The sequence below is a fragment of the Branchiostoma floridae genome, chromosome 4, assembly GCF_000003815.2.
Source record: "Branchiostoma floridae strain S238N-H82 chromosome 4, Bfl_VNyyK, whole genome shotgun sequence".
In the NCBI taxonomy this organism is placed as follows: domain Eukaryota; kingdom Metazoa; phylum Chordata; class Leptocardii; order Amphioxiformes; family Branchiostomatidae; genus Branchiostoma; species Branchiostoma floridae.
In genome coordinates this window covers 33332383-33359419 of record NC_049982.1, presented here as the reverse complement: position 1 = coordinate 33359419, position 27037 = coordinate 33332383, and the positions used below count along the sequence as shown (strand labels likewise).

Here is a 27037-nt window from a genome sequence, read left to right as displayed (position 1 = left end):
AGAAGTTATCATAGTGTAAACAAGAAGTTATCATAGTGTAACCAAGAAGTTATCATAGTGTAACCAAGCAGTTATCATAGTGTAACCAAGAAGTTATCATAATTTAATCAAGAAGTTATCATAGTGTAACCAAGAAGTTACATTATCATAATGTAAACAAGGAGTTATCATAGTGTAACCAAGCAGTTATCATAGTGTAACCAAGAAGTTATCATAGTGTAACCAAGAAGTTATCATAGTGTAACCAAGAAGTTATCATAGTGTAACCAAGAAGTTATCATAGTGTAACCAAGAATTTATCATAATGTTACCAAAAAGTTATAATTTAACCAAGAAGTTATCATAGTGTAACCAAGAAGTTATCATAGTGTAACCAAGACGTTATCATAGTGTAACCAAGAAGTTATCATAGTGTAACCATGAAGTTATCATAGTGTAACCAAGAAGTTATCATTGTGTGACCAAGAAGTTATCATAGTGTAACCAAGAAGTTATCATAGTGTAACCAAGAAGTTATCATAATTCAATCAAGAAGTTATCATAGTGTAACCAAGAAGTTATCATAGTGTAACCAAGAAGTTATCATAGTGTAACCAAGAAGTTATCATAGTGTAACCAAGAAGTTATCATAATTTAATCAAGAAGTTATCATAGCGTAACCAAGCAGTTATCATAGTGTAACCAAGAAGTTATAATTTAATCAAGAAGTTATCATAGTGTAACCAAGAAGTTACATTATCATAATGTAAACAAGGAGTTATCATAGTGTAACCAAGCAGTTATCATAGTGTAACCAAGAAGTTACATTATCATACTAGTAATGTAACCAAGAAGTTATCATAATGTAACCAAGAACTAATGTAACCAAGAAACATTCAATAAATAGTGATAGAGAAATATTGTGTGTTCGTTATTTTATTTTTTCCTTCAGTTATATTACAAGTTACATCTTTCGTCAGACTAGTTACAATCATGAGCCCGAAACTAGATCATAAAGGCAAGGTAGTGCTACATTTTTAGCAACAGAGTAGTGTCATGGTGGAATGCATTACCAGAAGATGTGGTCTCAGCGCCGACCGTGAACGTTCAGTTTGAAGGCAAGACTAGACAAGGTCATGGAAAATCGTCCCCTCGTGTATAACTGTAGAGCTTCGGACAAACCCAACATGTCTGTACGCTGACTGAGGAGGCCACAAGGGGTTCAATAGGAGCGGCTTCAACTGGAGCGAGACTGCTGCCTAACCGAAGGACTCTACTCTACTCTACTGTACATGAATCTTCTTAGTGAAGTTGCCACCCCCCCCCCCCCCCCTGGATATTTCACTCCATCTCCAAGCAGATGCAGGGATCTGGATCATTATTTAACGCTGAGAGTCAGTCGGCTCCTTGCATCTGCTTGGAGAATGCATGAAGGGATGGATGGATGGATGGGTGGATGGATGGATGGATGGAAGGATTTGTCAAGAAATTCATCAATTTTAGTGGTTTTGGGTCTGATTTGTTACTTTCTGCACGTAGTATGCACTCTCATAAAATGCTCCAAAGTCTATCCTGGCAGCTTTTCAATAAAACTTTAGTGTGTAAATGGTGGGAGAAGTACTCTCCTTATGCTAAAAAGATCAGCTTTTAACTTTTTCTTCAGTTTGTGTCACTTTTTGGTGAATGCTATGAAGCCTATCTAATGCCTCAGACCACTGCCAAAGCCTTGAGGAAAGTCCTCTGACACCTGCCATGAGATCTACTCCCATGGGAGCATTTCTGGTCGGAAAGGTTTGAATCTTGGGATAGTGTTTGACAACTCTTACCCGCATCATGCGAAGTGATTGAAACTTGTCAATTTTGAACTTGAATTTGGTTACAGGGCAAATTTTGGTATTCTACAGTAGTACAACAGGCACAGATGGCCAACTTCTGGCCTACTCAAAACAATTAGGTCACCACGCAGCAAAAATGTTCCAATATCACATACAGGAATATTCTATTGAGTGGTTCCTTGTTCCTTGTCATTGTTGTAGCAAGTTTGTATCGATGTGGGTTTAGATGTCAGGACCATCAAAGCCCTTAAATATATGGCATGGCATCAAATCACTCACAATCGCTTCTTAACTTCCAACTTCCGTACAAAAACTCAGGTAGGCAATGAAAATTGCCACAATTTTAATTTGTAGACTAAATTTATTGGTATTCTTTATGTACAAAGTGTTTTTCCCACCTTACAAAATCCCTCCAAACTCTGGGTATTCACAGAGAAGTCTCCATGCTGAGGAGTACAATGTAGACATACGTGTAGTTATAACTGGGCACAGATCATAGACAGATTGACATACTTGAAACTGGGTAAAGATTGTACAGTGATCTTAATCATGATCCTTTATTTACAACTGAAAACCATTTAATTTCATAACATTTCTTTGGGGCAGTAGTATGAAGGCATTTCATGATGTTTTGCAATATGAAAGTAAGACTCTCAGACTGATACTTATGACCCCCTCCTGCAAAAGTGGCATGTTCCTGACGTCACAGCTGGAGATAGGGTCATTCTGTGAACAAGGTCGACGGAGTCGACCGAAAATTTGGGTAAGTCCCATTAATTCGTGTTGGAAAGAAAGTTTAGCATTTCCATAATGAAAGTAAAACTTATACAGCAGTATGAAAGATAACCCTTCTGTTCCCACCCTACAGTTAACAACACTACTCTTCGTGTCATGTCATGGTGACCTCTGTGCTGGGGCAAAGGTCAAGAGCAGCCCCCTAGGGGTGAAAGGTCAAAGATAAAACTGCAATGAAAGCAGCATTTCATTTTCTCAGTTTTCTGGTAAATTATATCAGTGTTTCCCCAGTTGAAATATGCAGCACTTACCCACCAGATATGTTCATACAGTGTACATTTGGGCTGGGAACCGGTACAGAAAATTCAGGTCCAGGTCCGGTTCAGGTCCAGAGGATTAGGTCCAGGTCCGGACCTGAACCTGGACCTGATGCAGTATGACTGATACCAATGGTCCATTTCACTACAAAGAAATCTGTTTGGAGAAGAATTAGACTTACACTGGCATTTTAAAATCCTTCAACGCTAACTGCACCTGTACGATTGGCTGTAAAACTTGGTAGAAATTACTCTAAACTCTACTCTACTTCACTCTTGTTATTTTCTTCCACCTGCAAGCGCCAAAACATGTGAATGCCTGATAAAATAATCTGTTATTTTTCTAATCGGTCCAACATCCGGTCCACTTAATTTTTTCAGGTCCGGTTTTTCTGGACCGGTCCAATAAGAAAAACCGGTTTTGTACCGGTACACCGTACCGATACCCAGCCCTAGTGTACATGATGCAAGGCTTATTTTTCAGACTGTACTACAAATGGTGATCCCAAAGCTAGGTGTGCGAGAAGTTCATTATGTGCATTACTTAGCAGGATATTTGATTAGCAAAATATTCTTTATCTTCATCAGCATCAACAATCATCTGAACCATTCTCAACTCTTTCCAATATAATAAATATATACAATAACATTTCACTCAGGGTAGGACATGTATGTGACTGAGGACATGAACATAGACTTTTCAGCCTGAACTTTCATCATGTTGTCAATCTGGCGAATTTGCAGAGTTTACAATCGTCAAGACCAGTGAAGGAAAGGAAACCAGCCAGAGGACATGCTTAGATTAGAAGGGATAAAAATTACCAAACAAAATAAAATCAAACAAAGACCATTTAGGAGAATAAATCAATGAAGTGACAACTTAAAATGACAAATGAAAATAAAATTTTCAGACCCAAATTGTCCCAGTTCCCAAGATAATATCATCATGATGATTGCCAGGACCCCCTAGCAGCCTTCTTTTATGCCTAGTGAAGCCCATGACCCCCTAGCAGCCCTCCTTGTACTTGATGAACCTGGTGAGGTTGACCCTTGCATTGTCCACCACTGGGAAGTGTTCTCCCAGACTCCTCCTCTCCTTGTGCACCTGAAGAAACAACAAACAGCAGCTCATTAATATGTTTATGTACAGTTATTAGGGAATGTTTTATGAATAAGTCTTGGTTGTCAGAATCGGATACAGCAATCTGCACTACTGGGCTGTTTAACTTAACAAAATTGCAGAAAGTTGTCACAGTAGACAGATGGTGTGTGTGTGTGTGTGTGTATGTGCGCGCGTGCGTCTTTGTGTGCATGCATGTATGTAGAAGACCTTTATTGCACGACAATTGTACATGGTACAAAGTATGGCAACAACTATTACATAAAGTACAAAATAGAGGTATACGATAAAGCTTAACATCATAGTTAACATAACAATAAGAGCTAATATGCATAATTCATTCATATAGTATCATAATGAAGTAGGCTAATCATTAGCTTCAGTATTGTTTCTAATAGCAAAGCAGTCCTTGATATATTTGCCTATTTTTGCATTATGGGATGTTAGAGGAGCTCACCCTAGACTTGAATACAGGGCTGATCTGTCGCAGTTTCGCCACCAGCCCGATGTTGGCCGCCACCGCGTCGACCTGCGGCCCGTCCCCGAACACGTCAAAGATGGCGTCCAGAGCCTCCGCCACGACCCACAGCACCGCGTCCTTCCCCGCGACCTCCGTTAGGAACGTTCCTATCAGCTGGGACACAAAGGTCACAGGTCACAAACAGACTTACGAACATGCGCACACAAACATGAACACATGCACACACATGCACACACACATATACACACCCGTCAGGAACGTTCCTATCAGCTGGGACACGGAGGTCACAGGTCACAAACACAACCCTGAACTCTGACTGGGAACAGGACATTATGTCATGTAACAATACATAAAACAAAACTTACGCAGTCATACAGTACACCCCAAAAACGCAAAACCCACATGCATATTGAAAGCACCGACAGACACACGCATGGAAACATCCCCACATCCATAACACACACACATACATACATACACCCAAAACACACACACATACATACATGCTAAACACACACACACACATACATACATACACCCAAAACACACACACATACATGTGCATACACCCAACACACACACACACATACATACATACACCCAAAACTCACACACACACATACATGTGCATACACCCAAAACACACACACAAAGACACACAGACACAGACACATAGAGTGTGAGCATTGTAAAACTCACTGTGAGTTTCTCCGCTGAGTCGGGCTGTTTAGCGAGCACGCTGCCCAAACTGCCGGCGGAGTTCACCACGTTAGCGCGTACGCTCGGGCACGGCGACTGCCTCCCAAGGTCACACAGGGCACACAGCTGGTCTCTGCTCAGCGGCTGGGGGGAGGGAAAAAAAATTTATGAGTCTTGGTGGCAAGTGTGCAGCCACTGGCAGCAGCAAATCCGTAGGTGTTTTTGGCACATTTAGACAGATTAGCCGTGAGGTTCGGTGGGAGTCACTTCACCGTCATGGGGGCAAGGGCATGGCGAGTATTGAACTCAGGACCTACTGATTCTGATTCCAATGCTCTTGCCGTTGCGACACACAGACACCCCAGTGTAGAGGGAAGGTACATGGTAATAGGGGAGAGAGACAGTAGTATGTCGTCAAGCAACTCCCATCACATTTACAGACAGGGAATATAACGAAACTTTACAGTTAAGTTTTACACGTTGGTGAGAGAAATGTGCTCCCTTTATACTGCGGAATCCCTGTTCCTGACATATCATAGGTAGGCACAACGAGGTCTTCACCTGTGCCATTCTTAGACACTGTTGACGCTATTCTGCACGATTTACCAGTATATACAATAGTTGTTATGTACTTAGAATATTGTTACTTATTTTTATCCTGTCCATGTCAAATTCCATTTTGTATCATCTTTGTCTGTGTCAGCAGGGCTAGCCCTGTGCAATACCCACAGGCTAGTTGGGGACTCCTGGCTGTGTGTGCTGAACAGCCAAACCAATAAATGGATACTGAATAATTCATCTAATAAAATGACAGGTCTGTAGCTGTATCACCTGTGTGTACACACTGTGTGACACCTGTACCCACCTGTGTCACACCTGTACTCACCTGTGTGACACCTGTACCCACCTGTACCCACATGTGTCACACCTGTACACACCTGGGTAACCGGTCGTTTCGTTACATCGCCTTTTCGTTACAGTCGATTCGTTACATCACGAAGTCATTTCGTTACACATGGCAAGGTCATTTCGTTACACTTGATTATTATCCTATCTTGGTCGCATGTTAAGCGCTATATAAGTGTTTTCCTGTTATCTTGTTCATATTGATCTTCCTTGGTTGACATTAGAGACGTGACTGGACACACAATTTTACGTTTGGTTTTGGTTACATGTTTGTTTTTTATCGTTCGATTTTGTTCCGTTCCGTGATAACGTTACCAATAGACACATATCATTCATCCCTAACACGTCCCTGTTTCTCATATCTCTCTACTTACACTGTTCAATGTTTCTATATCTTCAAGAAAGGGTATTCGATTAAGTTTTTACCGGGGAAATGCGAATTCGGGAAAGGTAAGTCGGGGAATTATTTGCGGCTCGGCTCGGCTCGGATCCAAGATGGCGGCCCGACTGGATCGGCTATCCCAGCATGCACAGCGATTGCAAGCGGACGTCATAGCATCAGTTGTCGACAAAGGAAAACATTTGTGTGCTATCAAGGAGCTTTTATATCAGATATAAAAGCTCCTTGGTGCTATGTAGGAAATGTACAGAAACATGATATTTTCTCCGTTTAAACTGGCACATGGGTAGTGTTTAGTAAAGAAATTGCTATGGAGAGATACCAGCCTGAAATATTCACTTTGAAGGGGTATTGGATAGCGCTTTTTTGGCAAGTTGTCGGCGCAGAACGGACCAGAAGCAGATGAAAGTGTATTGCCATATTACGTATGTCGCCCGTCTAACAACAATAGGTTCTTTACTGCGCTGTATATCAACGATACTAAAAGCATTTAATCGTGATTTTACACATCACTTGTGTAGAAGATGTGCCGTGAGGCACTTTGTCCAGGGTTCCTGTAAAAACCGGGGCCCCGCAGGGCCCCGCGGGGCCGCGACGGGGCCCCGTACGGGGCCCCGTTTGCGGAGTGACTTGAAAAAAAACAACAACTAGTTTTGGATTTCTCACCACCAGCATTTCTCAGCAGGATAATCAAAATACATTGATATTAATCATTAATATAATAATCATTGTGTAATAATCAAAATACATTGATATCAGCCGCACGTTGCGTCGTTGCCGAGTCCATGGTTCCTGCGTCCTGGACCTGGACCTGACCCTTTCTTGCAGAGGGAGGGAAGAGCTTTAACCTGTTTTATTGGTACAATAACGCTACAGAACTCATAGCGAGTGCTGCTAAATGAACAACCTTATTGAACGTACGAACTTTTTACCGTCATATCTACAACTTGTGTCTGGTAAATATCCGTATATCCTGTGGGAATTTTGCCCTTGTGGACAAAAATCGGCACCTAGACTGGGCGGCCATTGTTAGAATATTCACAATATATCCCGTCGGCCACTGCGGTTTTGGCGGGAGAGGCTGGCGTGCAAGGCGATTTATGCAAACACTAAGGCACTAAGATATCCCCGTAATCCCCTATTGAAGTCTGTGCCTCCACTGCTTGCACCACTTTCCCACGCACAGCATAGAAATCAAGGGTATATTATGTCGTCTCCATGGCAACCGCTATCAGTCAAGAGATATAACTCACGTGCCGTCAAAATGTCCCGCTTTCAAGTGGCTTCATTCAGAAATTCTGGTCGCTCGTCCGAAACAACGCTGTTTTTTACTGAGTATATTTTGTTAGATCTCTATACAATTAAGTTTTCGTTCCAAAAGTACGAAATACGTTATGCATTGTTGAATCATATTTTTTTCAAGGCGGTATAATTAGATTCCGTCGGGTATTTCCGACGCGGAAGTGCACGAACATGCTGTATCGTAAACTGTTACGGCGTCAACAACAACGAGCGTGTGGCGTATGACAATCTATCGGTTTAAATTTTATATTCTGTGCATAGAAATTTTTGGTAAGTTTCGGCTGACTTCGATTTTGGGGTTCCTTCCGACGGACGAGGGCTTTAATACTGGTGAAGCGTTCCGCCAGGTTGATCTTGCAGTGGGGGTGGCGAGAAATTAATAAGATAAGACAGTCGGTCTCATCCCACGTAAAATTACCCCGCTAAATCTAACGTTACGTGTATCTCCATATATTCAATATATATTGCGTAACATATTTAACGTGATAGACAAACTGTATTCATTTATTGAATTGTCTAACTCTTATTATTATAAGACTCTAAAGTCTACCCCCAGATAGTGTGGTATCATGACAAAACTGCCCATCTATCGGCGTTGTTCAAAGCTCCACATGTTGGTTATGCCGCTGACTTTCGGTGCTGGTTTGCGATCCACTCCAATTTTTCGGCATCCTAACCTGTATTGGGTTACGTACCCCGACCTTGAGGTCGACCTCGGACATCTGCACGGAACATGAAAAGTTAGAAAAGTGCGTAATGAATAACAGAAAATACGGTATAAAAGCTCCTTGATGTGTGATGATGAGTCTGAATCCGTACCGCCCCCCGATTGCGCAATTCATTTTGGCATGATTAGCTTCGCGTAACATGATACATGGAGCCGTGGGAAGCCAGAGTTGCCTGCCCTGTGTGAGGCACTGTGTGCTCCTCCCACTTCCGACTCATGTTGCCGCCCGCTGCATATGAATGGTGCGTTATTTTAGTCAGCGTCATCTTTGAAACCCTGACTCCCTGGCTAGTCAGAAACTGGCAACGCTGACTCGTCAGAAATAGGTCCCTGACGCGTCATTGACGCGTCTTTGACGGGTCACTGACGCGTGATACATTGATACATTGATATAATAATTAATCATTGTGTAATCATTGTGTGATAATCAAAATACATTGATATCAGCCGCACGTTGCTAATCTCCAAGCAGATGTCTGGGGGGAAAATCGTAACGGTTAGAACTTGGTCACGGCAGGAGTGTGCGTATCCCCCCAGACGGGGCGAGCGCTGTCAGAAACGAGGGCAATCAGAAAACGAAGGCAAATCAGAATAACATCGCGATCTAACCCCAGAACTCTGCTTGGAGAGTACACGTTGCGTCGTTGCCGAGTCCATGGTTCCTGCGTCCTGGACCTGACCATTTCTTGCAGAGGGAGGGAAGAGCTTTAACCTGTTTTATTGCAAGCTCAGGCCACACCAATTTAATTTCTTGGTTCACGGATTCGCTCGCTCCTATTTTTTGGAAAAAAAAATAAAAATAAAAATTACCACTCAGCAAATTTTCACCATTAATGAAACCATTCACCAACTTTCTGGTGTAGCAAATTGGCCTTTATATTATAAGCTCCTTAAAGAGTGGGTACAGGTGCTGTTACTGTACAATAATAGTGTTTTTGTACTTTTTTCAAGCTAAGAACTTTTCATTCTTTATGTTTTGGATTAGCCCTTACCTTTACCCCAACCATTTTGCAATTTTTATTTTTATTTTTATTTCGCCCTCTCGCTCCATATTTTTTATGAAAAAATCCGTGAACCAAGATATTAAATTGGTGTGGCCTCATGGATGTGAAAGACTGACTCCTTGGTACAATAACGCTCTGCATAGTACAAGGAAGAATTAAAACTGTTAAACACACGACAAAGTTCTGTAAGCAAAGGAGCTTTCAGACGGAATTCACCATTTTCCTCAGCTAATGAACGTGACCCGGGGGTTGAAAGTTCAGCACAGGTCACGTGACTAGACGATTGTATTCTGGCTGTATAGTTGTATATGGGTAATTGTTCCTACTCTTTTTTCTTGTATGTCGGCCTATTTGAGACGCGCCGGCGACAGTGGACACGCCTGCAGCTAATTGACACTTTCCCGTGAGGGTCTGGTACTCACAATACCCACAACACAATGGAAATTGGAAATAGAGCCACTCTCGAGCTGAAGACCACGCCTTCCGCTAGATGGCGAAACTTTTTGGCACATCAAAGGCGGCATCTCTGTTACTCTCCAAGCAGAGGTTGAGGGAAGAATAAACGTAACATAATCCACTGGGCCGGCCCCCTCGGCCTTCCTTCCCTCTTTGCTTGGAGAGTAATCTCTGTGGGTGTCGCGCTGTCGGGAAGGCTGCGTCGGGAAGGCGTGAATGACGCTTGGGCTGTCGAAAATCCGCCAGCTTTTACATTACACGCGTGTTTCAATGTACAATATGAGGTCTTCTGTTTTACGTTATCATATACTGAACAAAAGTTAAAGTACCACACTTTTGTTTTCTGTCCCATTTTTGACAAAGTCAAGGAAATTACCTGAAACTTCCCAGGTACATGCAAAAGGATAATGTTTAACAACCCCCACTTGAAAATTTGTTCCTAACGGTGACATTGAGCATTGACCTTGACCGAAATACTCCCCTTATGTGACAGGTACAGCATAATGATAATCAGATGTTGGTTGGACATGATGACTATTGGCAAAGTGTATCTCAAGGTTGTCATTCTAAAAATCAACCTTAAGATTTGTACTTTTATTGGGCAGAATAATGTCATGAATTGTGCGAAAAATGGAAGTAAAACTTTGCTTCCAAGACCTATTGACATCAATAGTTAAGAATTTTTCCTTAAACGATTTTTATTCCAACGACCACAAGAGTTACCGCAGTATACTTTTCGATAAACGAAAGACTGGCTCTTCCGCTATAAAATGTCGTACATGACCAAAATATTCCATCGCCGGATTACGCTACATATTCCGTTGAATTACACATTGCCCAAGAAAATTAAACAGGTACGCCCTTAGCCTACAATGTCACAATATACAGGTGCAATTAATCAAGCGCTGACTGACGCATCCATATTGCACAATTGTATCCTTGCCCCGTTAACAATAAAAATGACTTTGCAAGGCAACTGAAGAAAACTTATGGAATAGTTTAGTGTCCGTCTCACATGGAAACGGCAGATCTAAGATGTTTAAGATCGTTTCATATGGATGACAATCAATCACTTGATTAGTCGCACCTGTCTATTGTGGCGTTGTAAGCTAAGGATGTACCTGTTAATTTTCTTGGGCAATGCGTAATTAAACGGAATATGTAACGTAATCCGGCGATGGAATTTTTTTGTCATATGCGACATTTTATAGCGGGAGAGCCAGTCTTCCGTTTATCGAAAAGTATACTGCGGTAACTCTTGTGGTCGATGGAATAAAAATCGTTTAAGGAAAAATTCTTAACTATTGATGTCAATAGGTCTTGGAAGCAAAGTTTTACTTCCATTTTTCGCACCATTCATGACATTATTTTTCCCAATAAAAGTACAAATGTTAAGGTTGGTTTTGAGTATGACGACCTTGAAGTGCACTTTGCCAATAGTCATCACGTTCAATCAACATCTGATTATGCTACACCTGTCACATAAGGGGAGTATTTCGGTCAAGGTCAAATGCTCATTGTCACGGTTAGGAACAAATTTTAAAGCGGGGTTTGTTTACCATTATCATTTTGCATGTGCCCGGGAAGTTTCAGGTAATTTCCTTCACTTTGTCAAAAATGGGACAGAAAACAAAAGTGTGGCACTTTAACATTTGTTCAGTATATGCCCTATTTTCTTGTCACGATAGAAAACGGGGCATATGACAGACCCCATCAACCTCTGCTTCGAAAGTAGGGCGGACCGGCTGTCAGGAATGAGATTTATTAGCCTTGCTAACTTTTAGCTACTTCTTGATAATGACATTGTCTAATCAGAAATTTATCGCAAATAAAAAAGAGCGCCGCTATCTTACCAACTTTCGGCCGCAAGGCATTGTGGTTGCGTATTGCTGTTTGACCCCTGACCTCCTCCGCCCCGCAAACGCGAAGTCACTCCAGATCCAGATCCCAGCGCCGCTAAGCTAAAGCCGAAGCTAATTACTCATTAAAAATGTCGTTACAGCGTTTATCAGCGTTTATTGTACAACGGGGGCCCCGCGGGGTACCCCGCGGGGCACCCCGCGGGGTACCCCGTGGCCCCGCGGGGCCCCGGTTTTTACAGGAACCCACTTGCTGTGGCCTAATAGGATATGCCAAAAAGCAGTTACTCAAGCAACTCAGGAAATGGTTTTAGAAACGGTATTACATCCACCATCTTTCGCCAGTGACACTGAAGTGATCTCTGAGAACTAGTCTTTTATATTTTAATTATGAATGCAAAAGAGCTGAAGACAATTTTGGGTGACCAATAGGAAAAAAGGTAAGAGAAGGTCAAGCTAAAGACAATATTGGAATCCAAATTATCTTCATCTTGACCTTTTTTCCTATTGGACACCCAAATTTCCTCATGTTGGGACATAGAGTAACATAAATTCATTAATTAAGGGTTAATGAGGTGTATATGGTGCCAAAACGCCTGGTCCTTTGCAATAACCACCGAATAAAACCACAGAAACCAAAATTTCAACAGAAAATATTCGAAACATTGCGGCCTTTGGCTTTTTAGATTAATTTAGAACAACAAAACTCATTATCAATGTTAACAGAATGAGCCATTCCCCCCCCTTGCAGTCTGTACTTATTCCCTCTGCTCTGGCATACATGTATGTTTCGCTCCTTTTGATTGGCCAATGCCTGCATATCCCTTACTTGTACGTGTGTATCGCTCCTGATTGGACAGACACAGGCACTGGTCACCGGTGCCTGTGCACGTGTCAATTCATTCTGACCAATCAGAAGGAGCAATACACTCCTGCCTGGCCAGAATCTATGTGTTATGGTGCCATAACAAACGTGAAAAGGGGCCTTCTGATTGGTAAGCGACACCTGGCTATATGATAATTCTGCATATTTTGCATAACATTCATCTATAAATAACAGGCAACAGTATCATTCTGGACAAACACTCTAATTCTGGAAAACTTTAATAATTTCAAAGTAGATCAACCAGATGAAGTAATATTTGTAAGTATGATATATCAAAGGATAATGAATGTGTATTAGATCTCTCCACGAAGAAAGGTCTGCAGAATTCTAACTCAGGGTCCCAGAATTCTGGCAGAATTCTGGCTCAAGGATGCCCAGAATTTTGCAGAATTGGCTTTCTTCATGGACACATCTGATTGCAACTTACATATTCATTATCCTTTCATGTCACAATAATTTTTATAAACCATTTCATGGAGGTATGAGGTCTCTCATTTGATCTGTTCCCAGCAGCCAGCAACATGAATGCACAGGTGTCAGTTGCAACCATCTTTGAAGACATGCCAGCCCAGGATGCCTCATCTTTTCCTGAGCCTGCTGGAACTGAAGGAGGAGACTGTGTGGTGTGTGGAGACAAGGGGTCTGGCTTCCACTATGGTGTGTACAGCTGCGAGGGATGCAAAGGTATGGTGTGCTAGTTCTGTGCTAAGATCTAGAATTCTACAACTATTTGTGTATGGAATGTTGGCATCCTGCTGTTTTGTGAGACATGCCCCTACTCTGTTACGCTAGCTGTTAAGAAATCCAATCCATATCGTTCTTTGAGTCTGCAAAAAAACACATCAATTTTTTGTTAATATTTATGAATAAAGTTAATAATTACATTTACATTATGTATGTCAGTTTTCTTTGTGTCAATGGTTCTTACCTCCCAGTCCCATGTCACCTCTCAGCCCCTCCACCTGTGGTGGTGCAGTCCAATGGGTAACTGCGCATTATTGCACACGCCGGATAATTGCACATAATACAATGGCAAATTGGGTGTGTAATTAGACAGCTTCTACTGTATGTTCCCTGAGCCATATTACCGATTACCGGTAGCCAACTATTATCCATTGTTTTGTTGTCACTTGCTGGTTGCCTAGGATATTTTAGTATTACTGTAAATCTTGTTTGTGGTACATAAGATAGTTTAAAGAAAACCCCAGTCATGTTCTGTTTTACCCCCATAGGCTTCTTCAGGAGAACTGTGACAAAGGGTTATGTCAAGGCATGCAAGTCAGGGAGCAAATGCAACATGGACATGTATACCCGGAGGAAGTGCCCGGAGTGTCGGCTTCGTTCATGCAGAGCTGCTGGAATGAGATCAGACTGTAAGACATTTTCTTACATACCTTTGCACTCAACATTTTCCTTGACAAACAAAATCAACCTCTGTGGTTTAAAAAAAAGCTGCTACTTAGGTCCTAGGAGCCCAAAATGAGATTAAATAAAACCTGGCCAGCCATCCACCTGGCATAGTCAACCATCTCCAATCACAATCCCCCAAAAATAGCTCCATCAAATTTTACATGGGTACGACTAGGGCTGGGTACCAGTACAGTGTGCCGGTACAAAACCATTTTTTCTTATTGGACCGGTCCAGAAAAAATGGACCTAAAGAAAATCGGTGGACCGGATGTTGGACCTATCGGAAAATGAACATACTAGTATGAGCAGTCACACGTTTTGGGGCTTACCGGTTGGGGAAAATAACAAGAGCTATGTAGGGTAGAGTCTATAGTAATTTCTACCAAGTTTTACAGTCAATCATACAAAGGCAGTTAGCTTTTGTAGGATTTTAAAATGCCAGTGGGAGTCAAATATTTCACAAATCAGATTCCTTTGTAACGAAATGGACACAGGTCACAATGTTGACAGTCCAATCATTTACTACATGTTAACCTTAGATCTAGAATTATGACCCTTTCACATTTTATTATCCATAAATAAAAATCATGATTGGTATCTGCTAATCTTCCACTTGCCAGAAACTACATACGTTACATCTATTTGAGTCCTACAATGGAAAACCACTGTAAACATAGATTTTCCTCATTATGTATACAAAGTAAGTTCAAATTTGCATAATTTGTACATCATTATGTACATATCTGCCAAAGATACCTGCATACTAGATATCATGGAGATTTGCCATTCCTATATTCTCCTTGGAAGATTTTGCCAAAAATGCCCCTACAGTTCCAGAGCAAGTTTCTTTTTTGCTCGTAATTCGCAATTTTCGGCCAGCCTGTAAAATCCTGGCGCTACGTTACATATCGGTAGATCTCCCTATGGCGCTACGTTATTAGGAGAACCATGAGACCATATGCATGTACCAACAATCACTTGCCATATGCACGACCAACAATCTGACCAACCAGCCCATTTATCTACTAGTAAAAGCAAGGAGGTTAACCTCCTTGCTAAAAGTAACCACTCCTTAGCAACCACTTTTCCTCAATGGAGTGGTTGCTGAGACCAGGGTTGACTGAACAGCCAAATTAGCACTGATAAGAGTATGGCTCAACTGTCCTTAGGGCACCTGCATGATTTTGAGTCCTCACCAAATTCATTTGTTAAATGCTTCTCAGATTTTGTTTAAAAAAATTATTTTTTCCAAAAGGTCTGGGGTGAAGATATGTGGCTGAAATACAATGTAACAAAAAAACAGCCTCAAAATTTTAAGGGCACATTTTATACAATGATTCCCTTCCTTTGCTTTGTTATTAATGTTCTGAATAAAGCCATTGTTTTTGGACTGAAATTATGTGTATGTGGCTCTGAATGGTATTATTTACAGGCTTGCGATAGCAAAACCCGCAGTATCTTTTTTCAGACTTAATTTTTTTTTAAATGGAAAACATGGACAAATAAAATTGGTGTGGCATGATAACAGAAAGTAAATGCATCTAGTCAAGGCCAGGTTTGGATCTGACCTAAGTCGTTTCATTTGGACCTGAAGATGAAAGAGTGGGACTGGTACTTATCCCAAAGCAATACAATACGTTTGGAGAGAAAAAATGGGAAGACTGTCTTTGCTGAAAAATGTCAGTCCTGTAACTTAATATCCTTGCTTCATTGTATTTTTGCAGGTCTCCTTACCCAGGCTCAGTGCAGGTCAAAGTTCCTCTATCGAAAAAATCAGGCACCAAAATCAGACCATCCTCTATCACCAACCAGTCAGGAAGTGCCTGTGCAGTCACCTATCAATCAAAGCAGTCCCACAGGTGCACAGCAGCAACAGAACCAAGTTAGTAATTCTGCCAACCAATCAGAGACCTCTGGTTCCCCATCCAGCAGTGCACAGCTTTGTGAAACTGTGTCTGAAGAAATGTCCTTACCACAAGAAAATGACAACAGAAGTAGCAGTACTAACTTGCTTGATGAAATCATGTCCTCCTTCATGGACTTCAGCTCCAATAATCCAGTATTAACTCGTACGGACTCCACTGGCAGTGACGACATGCTTTCCTTCTTAGCTCTCCTTGCAAACGACACACAGTCAATTGATGAGTATGACCTTGACACAGGAATAGGGTTGTTTGATGAAGCAACTACACCTAACCAGAGCAACAGCATCTTGGAGCATGCTGAAAACCTGCTGTCCCTTCACAAAGGTGAAGCTAGCTTGGAAGCAAATGTTTCTGCACCAACCAAAGGGCAAGATGCAGAGGATAGATCTGGATCTTCCACAAGTGATATACATGCACCTACAGAAAGTGTCAATCAAACTCCTACCACATCGGGTCTAAAAGCCACCCTGCAGCTGTCCCAAAACAGTCAGCCAACTGATGAAGAGCAGGAAACTTCTTCTTCTTCTTCATCGTGTCAGGAAACTGATGAGTGTGCAAGAAATCTTGAAGAGGGTCCATGGAAGATTAAGAGATTTGCAAGGCCCAATGCTGTACAAAATCTTTCCCCGGTGTATCGAGCAATTATTTCTGATATTGCTGCTTTTAGGAAGAAAATCTTTGAAAGGGATCACAAGATGATGTGTCGGTTGATGAAGGTAGGTTTGCAGTTGTTCTAACAGTTGTACGTAATATGTATACAACATGGTGTATTCCATATCATCTGAGGTTCCAGCCTGGCCGTGGGTAGGATCGCCCGAAGGCTGGAGGTTGATCTGACCTGCAGGAGGGCAAATTATGTCATACGCACCCCAGGAAACACATGTTTTGATGCAAAATGTGCCATTTTGCATTGAAACATGTTTTCTCAGTGGGTATGACTATGAATAATGAATAAATAATGCAACAAGGTTTTTTCTCCATCACCCTCAGTCCCAGGCCTCCCATGGGTTTGATCGCCCAGTTGGTACTGCAGGTGATACAGAATATACCGTGTTGTATTCTATATTTATGAGATACATCTATTTTAGAATATTCAACAAATACTGGTTGAATTGGTGTAGCCTCTGTAAATCTAACATATTAGTAAACTAGAGTTCCACGAACACATACCTTTGCCAAATAAACCAGGTTTGTTATGTAGAATGATGTCTGTAGACAAATGCGTTACTCATTTCATTTTCTTCATAATTATATGCTTGGAGTTGGTTTATAAAGTTTCGGCATTGATTATGCAAATTAGATCCCAAGTTACAATTAATTGATATCAAATTGTGTCAAGCATAACTTAAGCTATCAGCAGACCAAAAATCATGATGATCCTTTGATCCATTCTTGACTTATTCTCTTTCAAAGTCTTTAAATACACCTCTTACTCTCTTCCCTCTTTCTCAGTTACATATGTGACAACTTTGATGAAAGTACTATAATGGAATGCAGTGGATTTATAAACTTTTCCTCATCAATTATGCAAATTAGCTGTTAATTTGCATAATAAGTATCACATTGTATAAGTCTTCACTTAGGCTATCTACATGCCAAAAATCATGACGATCCGTCAACACGTTCATATTTTCTCATTGATTATGCAAATGAGATCATCATTTGCATGATAAATGTATTTATAAATGTATAAATGTATTGACATTTCTCTCTTTCTCAGCTACATATGTGACAAGTTTTAAAGTCCTATCATGGAACGTAGTGAATTTATAAAATATCCTCATTAATTATGCAAATTAGCTGTTGATTTGCATAATTGGTATCTCATTATGTTTGTCTTCACTTACGCTACCTACATACCAGAAAACATGATGATCCGTCAACATCTTCATATTTTCTCATTAATTATGCAAATGAGGCCATCATTTGCATAATTGATATCTATCGACATTTCTCTCCTTCCCAGCTACATATGTGACAAGTTTGAAAGTCCTATCATGGAATGCAGTGGATTTATAAATTTTCCTCATTAATTATGCAAATTAGCTGTTGATTTGCATAATTAGTATACCATTATGTAAGTCATCACTCATTCTATCTACAGACCAAAAATCATGACGATCCGTCAACACGTTGTAGAGTTATTCTCGTCCAAAGTTTGAAAGGAAACCGGCGCCTGCAGTTCCATAAAAGCCGCTAGGGGGCCCAAACTCACAGCACTTACTCTCTGCCTCAAGGGCTATCTACCACTCAAAAATCATGATCACAGCATGTCCAGAACAGGAGATATCAAAAATTGAGGTTCTGCTGCAGTACCTTAGCAAGCCGCTAGGGGGCCCATTATAGAACTTGACCGTCGTTTTCCCGACCCCTACCCACCTACCAAATATCATCTGGATCCACCCAAGGCTTCTCGAGTTATGCTGTTAACAGACACACACACAGACTCACAAGCCCAAAACATAACCTTAGCCATTCTGGCAAAGGTAATAAACCACCAAATGATACATTATCAATCTACATGTATATTACTCCAACATAACATGATACTACTGTTGATTGGGAAATGTTTTTCATTGCATTTCTTGATTTTCTTGTTGTATAGGAGACCCTGCAATGTAACAGCAAGAAAGAAAAGCAGGCTCGTTTTGTTGCTCACATGGGTAGAGTGGTGGAAAAGACTGTTGAATTTGTCAAGACTATTCGTTGCTTTCAAGATCTCTGCATTGAGGACCAGATTGAAGTCGTGAAGGTAAATATGACTATCAACTATTCACTTGTCTACATTGTCTTGAAATGACCTACATGTAGAAAAGCTTTATTTCCATTTTACAATATCAAATCTAATGGGAGATGCCCTAACATGGCATGCTTTGTCACACACTCAAGTGAAACTCATGGTGTTCCATCACTAGTTGCCAGATAGTGGTCAAGTTTTGATGAATGAATTTTTAACACATTCATTTGAAGAACATACATGCATGTACTTGGATAGGAAATACATTCATACAGTCCATGAATCCCAAAACCTTTAAGCAATGGGTCATTTCAACTTGATTCAAAGTTTCCAAGGCCTGGTAAGCGCTTTATTTTGTGTCTTAAAATTGTAACATTCTCTAGTTATTATCGTCCAAAGTTTGAAAGGAAATCGGCGCCTGCAATTCCAAAAAAGCCACTACGGGGCCCAAACTCACAACACTTATTAACGTTACTGTCACTACCTCTAAAAAATCAGGACCACAGTGTGTCCAGCTATCAAAAATGGAAGTTCTGCTGCAGAACCTTAGCAAGCCGCTAGGGGGCCCGAAATTGGCCTTCATTTCCCCGATCCCTATCCACCTACCAAATATCATCAGGATCCATCCAAGGCTTCTTGAGTTGTACTGTTAACAGATGGACGGATGGATGCACAAGCCCAAAACCATTTTGGTGAAGGTAATAAGACACTGCCAACATCAACAAAACTCTGTCTACTTCTCAGGAAATATCTATGACATCTCTTTATGAAGTAAGCCCAAAAGTAGTTACTCAAGCAACTGGATATGATTTTGGAGCTTGAGTAACCATAACCATTGTTAGATATAAAGTGAATATTAAGTATATTTTTGAATGCAAATAAAAGCTGTGTGCATGGACTTGGTTTATTACCTTTGTAATCAGCATAGTCAATGGCAACAATCTCGATCTGCAAAAAATCTGTGCCATCTTAGGGCAGGTACCATCTTAGGGCACCCCCCATTATGATGTTCAAATAGGCCTAGGTAGCTAGTTTTTTTCTTGTTGGACCGGTCTTAAGAAAATGAACCTGAAAAAATCAGTGGATCGGATTTTGGACCAATTAGAAAATTGGAATTGGAATTGAAAATTGGAAAACAGATTATATTTTCAGGGGTTCGCACATTTTGGAGCTTACTGATCCAAGAAAATAATAGGAATGAAGTAGTGTAAATTTTATTGTCATTTCTACAAAGTTTTTACAGTCAAACACACAGAACTTTGTTTACTTGAACCTACCTACCTACCTACCTATACCTACTTAGTCCCTTGACCTCCAGGTCGTTGGGGGGACAAAATAGCCATGAAGATAAAGAGCTGTCTCCAGGCTCATCTTTCCCTTGCCAGGGTCAGCCTGAACACAGGATTTTAAAACACCAGTGGGAGTCAGATACTCCTCTAAACAGATTCTGTTGCAGGACCATTGTTTTGAGTATTGCCTATTCAAAAGTTTTCACAAATAATCAGGTCCAGGTTGAGGTTGAGGTAAGGACCGGGACCTGGTACTCGACCTGAAACATACCTGTACCTGAATTTTCTGTACCTACCTCTAGGTGCAAACATCATTTATTGACTTCGATAACCATGTGTTCTAACCTGTCATGTTCTGTTTTCACCTAAGGCATCCTTTTTTGATTGCTGCATGATAAGAGTTCCTGTTGTGTTGGCAAACTTAGATGGTGTTCAAGTCTTACACCGCATCATACATGAAGGCAAGTAAAGCTTTTAACATCATATAAACCATCAAAATGCTGTACTCCATCTCTGAAGATGGTAGACGACTTTACATGGTAGATGTGAGAAAGATGCAGACAGCTGACTGTAAAACACATTTGGATCAGAGCATCTATTAGTACCAGTCCTGGTTACCTTATATAGAGATAGGTACCTTCAGCAACGCTTGATATTTGATATGTGAAAATGGTTTGCAAGCTGATTTTGAAGAATTTGCATAGGTCAAAATATGTGTCAGTTATTTGTTATGTGGCTTCTTCTTATCACAGTGCACACAGAAGTGTTCAATGCCACGCTGATGAAGTGGTATGAAGGAATGCTGGACCTGAAAATAGACATCACCACACTGGACCTCCTGCAGTGTGTGATAGTGGTGTCTCCTGGTGAGTACAAACCTAGTCTCTGACTATCCTGCAGTGTGTGATAGTGGTGTCTCCTGGTGAGTACAAACCTAGTCTCTGACTATCCTGCAGTGTGTGATAGTGGTGTCTCCTGGTGAGTACAAACCTAGTCTCTGACTATCCTGCAGTGTGTGATAGTGGTGTCTCCTGGTGAGTACAAACCTAGTCTCGGACTATCCTGCAGTGTGTGATAGTGGTGTCTCCTGGTGAGTACAAACCTAGTCTCGGACTATTTTGCAAACACTGGGAAATATTCAGTTTTTTCCATTAACATTACATACACATATAATTAAGGGTTAATGATCCGCCCCGAGGTGTATATGGTGTCATAACGCCTGGTCCTTTGCTATAACCACCGAATGAAACCACCGAGTGAGCGAAGCGAACGAGGTGGTTTTATGAGGCACCGAGTGAGCGAAGCGAACGAGGTGGTTTTATGAGGTCGTTTAAGCAAAGGACCAGGCGTTATGACATCATGTACACCGAGGAACAGGCAGGTCATATCATATAGCCTACCCAAACTTGCAAACTCCTGTATGACGCATAGATCTCTTGGTACTATACGTGTGAATTCCGTTGTTGAATTTATGAAAATTCACATTTTGTTCTTTGGTACATACATTTACGAGGAGATTACAGATTGCATTTTGAAACCAAAATTTCCACAGAAAATATTCGAAACACTGCAGTCTTTGCCTTTTTAGAACAACAAAACTCATTACCAATGTTAACAGAAGGAGCCATCCCCCTCTTGCAGTCTGTACTTATTCCCTCTGCTCTGGCATATGTTTCGCTCCTTTTGATTGGCCAATGCCTGCATACTCCTTATTTTCTTGTTTGTATTGCTCCATCTGATTGGCCAGAATGAATCGACACCGGCACTGTTGTCGATTTGCATCGACAACGGTGCCGTTGTCGATGCATTCTGACCAATCAGAAGGAGCGAACACACCGGCCAGGCCGGAATCTATATGTTACTGCATCATAACCAACGTGGAACAGGGCCGTCTGATTGGTCCGCGGCGCCTTGCTATATGATAATTCACAATATAGATAAATAGACAAATATATTTCTGGCCCCATAATCAGCGACGGCCGGCAATCAACGATCCAGTACAAAAAGAAATGGTCAGCAAAAGTGTATTATGAGCCAAAAAAAAGCCCCAGAGAGCCTGCTACAGAGGCTACCTACATACCTACCTAGTCCCTTGACCTCCTGGTCATTGGGGGGACAATATGAAGATGGAGAGTTGTCTCCAGGCCCTTCTGTCTTCTGCTACAGTTAGCCTGTCCTGCAGGTTGATGAGGGATGTCCACTCTGTGATGTTGTCTTGCCATGTCTTCCGCTGATGCCCACGGCGTCACCCTCCTTCCACAGTGCCCTGCAGAATTGTCTTTGCCAGGTTGTTGTGGCGGGTATCACTATGATAATATCATGTTACAGTGATTCTTATCGATGACAGATTTGGAAAGACCAGGCATGAAACGTAATAATCTGCTAGTGAAGTGCAGCATGCTGCTTCACAAGCATGCAGGACAGTCCTCAATCCTGATCCCACAACACAGACATGGACTGGGAGGAACAGCCCATTCTGCTTGCCCGTTCACGACAAAACAAAGATGTGAAAGGACTAGAAATGTGGATCATTTGCTTGCTTGTAATACTTGTATGTAACTAGGCCACATGTAAGTAACCAAACCAGCCAGATGTAATATTATAAATTTTCATTTGCAGATCGGCCAAATATCAAAGGACGCGACATATTGGAGCAGTCGTATGCAGAGTACATCGAGTGTCTGCGTGCTTACTGCAAAGTCGCCTACCCAGAGAACCGCATGATGTTTGCACGCCTCCTCAGTAAGCTGACTGAAGTCCGGACTATTGGTGCAGCCTTTGGAAGAAGCGTCAGCTCTGAGTGTCAGGCCATCATTAGAGAACATCCCCTAGTTTCTGAGATATGGAACCAAGACTAATGTATAGGATTAGAAGTGTTGAATGGTGGGGTTTTACCAGCCCTATATTCTATCTTATCATCTCAGCAAACCCATTCTTATCTCCTGGGTCCCCATATAGTACATATACTACATTAGTTGTTTTTTTACAGTTTCATACAGAAAACATGATTTTCACTATGCTGCAAAATTAAAATGAATTTAATTAATGTGTTGTCAAGTCAAGTTGAATGTGCTCTGTGTTGTGGATGAGCATGATAGTATGTAACTGAAAAGACAAATTTAACTGTATGGTGCCTTAGACGAGACGTACTGGACAACTCAGTGAAATTGATAATTTTTAATCCCGGAATTTCACTCTCAGCTTTGTAAATATTCATGTGTGACAAATCTGACTAGTAAGATGTAACATTATTTTACATTTTAACAGACTTGGAGAAGAGTGTGGACAGATGACAGTCTATCTCAAGATGGCCACTTATGCAAGTGTTGTTTTTTGTTGTAGTTGCTGGTCACAATCTGCTCAAGAATGTGACGTGTTCTTTGATGGCTCGCCTGCAAGGTGTGGTGTTCTGAATTGATGTATCTAGTATGATTTGTATGTAAATCTGAGTTGTCTGTTAGAATTTTCTAAGTCCATGCAGATAGTTTAGTTTGTTGATAGTTTGTATGGGCAGAAGGTGTGGACCTATATATAAGTCATAGTGCTATAATGTGCTGCTGTAGCAGTATCTCCTTGTGTCAGCCATCCTGTACACTGGATATGGCAGTGTCTAATAGTTCTTCTTCATAGCTCCTTTCCCTGAAATACTGCCAAACTCCTGTCGTTGGAGTAAGTCCGTTGCATGCTGAAGAGTTGATTGGAAGAGGTCCCTGGCTTGCAGTGTTTCAGTGGTTACTAAGGAGTCTATAGGAGTAAGTGGATTGTTTTTTTTAAGTGTACAGGTCAGTAGTGATTTCTCTTTCCAGTAGGTTGAAAGATGACCACTTTCTTCTGATGTTTATATTGAAGATTTGAAACGATGCCTTTATTTGTACATTTATACGATGCATGTATTGCGTTTTGACAACTGTGTAATCTACACATGTGACTTCTGAAACAGATTTTTCAACTCTAATTTGAATGCAGTGTTAAGTTCAAGATTCTACACTGACATTTTAAGTTGACTCTGAAGGTTAGCATGTTTTTGATTGGTTGAGTGTGTTTGTTTGTGGACAGCATATCACGAGAATCGCAGTTATATCAAAACTTCCTGAAACTCTTAAAGGTACTTGATATCGTGCAAGTTAGAAATATGCTAATGAAGTACGTTGTGTCCAATTACATATGAAATATGTTAAGCAAGAAACTTCCAGAGAATTTTTTGTTACGGCTTCAGCAGTTTCTTCTGTTGTGTTGCTGGATGCAAACTTATATGATTGCTTTGTATAGAGGAGAGTCCTGACTAAGGATCATTTATATGTTGCTCTTTATTGCTCATGAGAAATGGCTTTTGCAGAAGCAAAAGTGGATGATAACTGGTAGCACACGATGACTGGTAGCCTTATACTAACCCTTAGTCCAAGATTGTTTAACAACGATAATGCAAATTTGCATTGTACTCTTTTGATACTTGATTGGTTACTTTTGGAGATTGTGGGTTTGGTGTCTATTGTACATAATACATGTAACACAATAATGAGATAATGAGCACTAGACCGTCTCAATAATGAATTTGCTGCTACGTTAACTTTGAAAGCTTTCATACATTGAATGACTTATTCCAGTAGGAATGCTTGCAACAAGTACAGTAGGGTGCCTTATAGTGGAACCATGTATACGTGGGGATAGAATTTAAGTCAAAGACTCCAAAATGAAATACCAAATTTTTTCTAAAGTACACACTTTTTTAAAATTGAAAAGGTGCCATAAGTTGTTGCCAAAGTTGGGTGCATACTTTGAGGTTATTGCATGGATAAATGATTTAACATAACATAAGAGTGACATTTGTATACAATCCTTATGAGTTATTGACTCTAACATGTTCAGCTGTTTTTTCCAGTTAGATGTAACCTTACTGTTAGTAGCTGCTTTGTTTTTCCAGTTCATTCTCAGTGATTTTGATAAGTTGCAGCAGGCAATTCACAAGTTTGTAGATACAATGACGGTGGGATTTATGCAAAATAACCTGGGGAAACCATTGTAAATTTGAATTTATCCAGTTCAAGGTCTGTTCAAAATTGGTGGAGAAGTTCCTACAATACAGTAAAATGTACACAATGTATGCTCTTCATGTATCTTTACATTTATATGTACATGACATTGTATAATGTATGCACCTGACTCTTACATATCTGCTTGTAATGTAACTGTTATATAGTTCGATATTAGGTAACATTGTTTTCTTTCATTCATTCTATGACATAACATCAACCCTTATGATTCTGCTGGGTATCTTTACACTACCACATTAGAAGTAAACACAAACACATTCAGTCACTATCCAGTTTATTGTGTTGTTCCCCATTTAGCTAAGGGTTGAATGTGCTTGCACCTAAGATGTTGTCTCTTTAAAGAGATCTACTAATACAGCATCAGTAGTCCCTGAGACAGGCACACTTCAGATATCCAGGTGTTCAGTCCATTCTTAATAGGCCTCGATAGCAACATTTTTCTATCTATATGGTGATCTTAGGGTAACCAGCATGATAATGAAAGTCAACATTACAAACATGTGAATGAACATTCCATTGTATCAACTTGCTTGTAATATTAATGTTCAACTTTTGAACAGATTGCTGGCAGCCTTCCTAACTGTAACATTGCATCTTTTTATGATATCTCTTCATTGTCAGGTCTTTAATGAGTGCCTGCTCATGTTATCTTTTTACAATATGTTAGTGTAAAGGGTAAGATTGGTCTGGTGGTGTTGCATGATTAACTGTAACCCATGAATGAGGAGATAGCATTGCTTTGTAAAAAGGGCTGTAGTTTTAATGGCACAGATTACAAATTTCAAAAGTAATTGAGTGGTTGTCATTGCTGTTCAACTAGATGTCACTTTTAATTTATCTTAAGAATGTGGTAAGTTGTAATATACACTTCAATATCATGTCTCAAAATCAATATGAAGAACGATCAGGTGTGGGTTAACATGGGTACAAAAGTTCATATTGAGAAGTCTTTCATTTGTCAAAAAATGAAGTTGACAGTAATGTAAAGCTTTGTTAATCTTAACACTCAAGCATTTTTCACCACCTGTTCCTTGCAACCTTGCTCACTCTTCTACCACTGATAAAAATTCTGCATTCATTTTAGAACAGCTATTTTCTTTGATATTTCATTGTTCTCACTTGTCAACTTCTAATTGACATAGGCTTCTCACAACCACAGTAACAAGAAATGGCAGACTTCATCCCCTCAACCACACTGCAACCATTCCAGTCTCACAGAAAAAGGCTGTACAGAGGATGTACACATGTATGGCAATGCTCTATTGTGTATATATCGGGACAGATACACAAGACATATAAACTTTAGTATACATGTACATGTAAAATTACAGACTGGCCAAAAACAATACAACTTAAGTATTACAGGCAACAAAGACCTGTCTTTCCAGGGTTCACAGTTCAGAGGTCAGCTTTGAAAGTGTTTGAGACACTATGACTCACTAACTCATGACACAGAGAAGTAAAACCAGTTTTTGACACGCACATGCCTGACGCACCCCTTTGCGTATACAGCAATTATCTGCACTAATTGCATATCTTTTCTTGACGGGTCTAAGAGAAGCACTGCCATTTGCGATCCTTTCTTCGTAATATCGTGTTAAAAGTCTTTACCAAGAGATGAAATACATGTATGTTTTATTAGTCGTAACAGCCACCACTTTAACGGTGACATTCAAAGGGATTGTTGAAGCTGAATCTGGTGGACTCAATGCTAAGGAAAAGTCACGTAAGAAACACATTCCTTTCAGTTTCTCTTGGTGATATTCTAAGATGATATTCTAAGGTTAACAGTCACACGTATATTAAGCTCGAGTTAAATCCTAGAGGTCTTCCATTCCAAAACAAAATATGACGTATGTTGTTTGATTGCACTCCATGGTTGAATGGACAAAACATGTTCATCTACAGGAATGTTGAAA

At 40.6% G+C, this 27037-nt stretch overlaps 3 protein-coding genes across 3 annotated transcripts in view; 2 read left to right on the top strand and 1 right to left on the bottom strand.

The window, feature by feature from the left end:
• Positions 1 to 3695: 3695 nt before the first annotated feature.
• LOC118413794 (HEAT repeat-containing protein 3-like) lies at positions 3696 to 5325 on the bottom strand (the record flags this gene model as incomplete). Its single annotated transcript, XM_035817325.1, has 3 exons — positions 3696 to 3971; positions 4444 to 4620; positions 5167 to 5325. Coding segments are annotated over 3 exons (435 nt in total), but the record flags the coding sequence as incomplete, so codon positions are not given.
• A 7755-nt stretch (positions 5326 to 13080) lies between these two features.
• Positions 13081 to 25905, top strand: LOC118415045 (oxysterols receptor LXR-alpha-like). The gene is made up of 7 exons (XM_035819425.1): positions 13081 to 13390; positions 13939 to 14079; positions 15841 to 16757; positions 18647 to 18793; positions 20438 to 20528; positions 20820 to 20933; positions 22687 to 25905. The coding sequence occupies exons 1-7, from the start codon at positions 13228 to 13230 to the stop codon at positions 22923 to 22925; spliced, it is 1812 nt and encodes a 603-aa protein (XP_035675318.1). The 5' UTR covers positions 13081 to 13227; the 3' UTR covers positions 22926 to 25905.
• Positions 25906 to 26054: 149 nt separating this feature from the next.
• LOC118415049 overlaps positions 26055 to 27037 on the top strand; it is a gene marked incomplete in the record, with an annotated part of 38379 nt that continues 37396 nt past the window's right edge. Inside the window, 1 exon segment of the mRNA XM_035819429.1 lies at positions 26055 to 26844. Coding sequence (XP_035675322.1) covers positions 26736 to 26844 — 109 coding nt within the window.

Bases quoted from the DNA above. Each gene is read 5' to 3' on its own strand.
- LOC118415045 (XM_035819425.1), top strand. From the start codon at position 13,228: ATGAATGCACAGGTGTCAGTTGCAACCATCTTTGAAGACATGCCAGCC. The intron at 13,391-13,938 runs GTATGGTGTGCT...TTACCCCCATAG, and splicing joins CAGCTGCGAGGGATGCAAAG to GCTTCTTCAGGAGAACTGTG. The intron at 14,080-15,840 runs GTAAGACATTTT...GTATTTTTGCAG, and splicing joins TGCTGGAATGAGATCAGACT to GTCTCCTTACCCAGGCTCAG.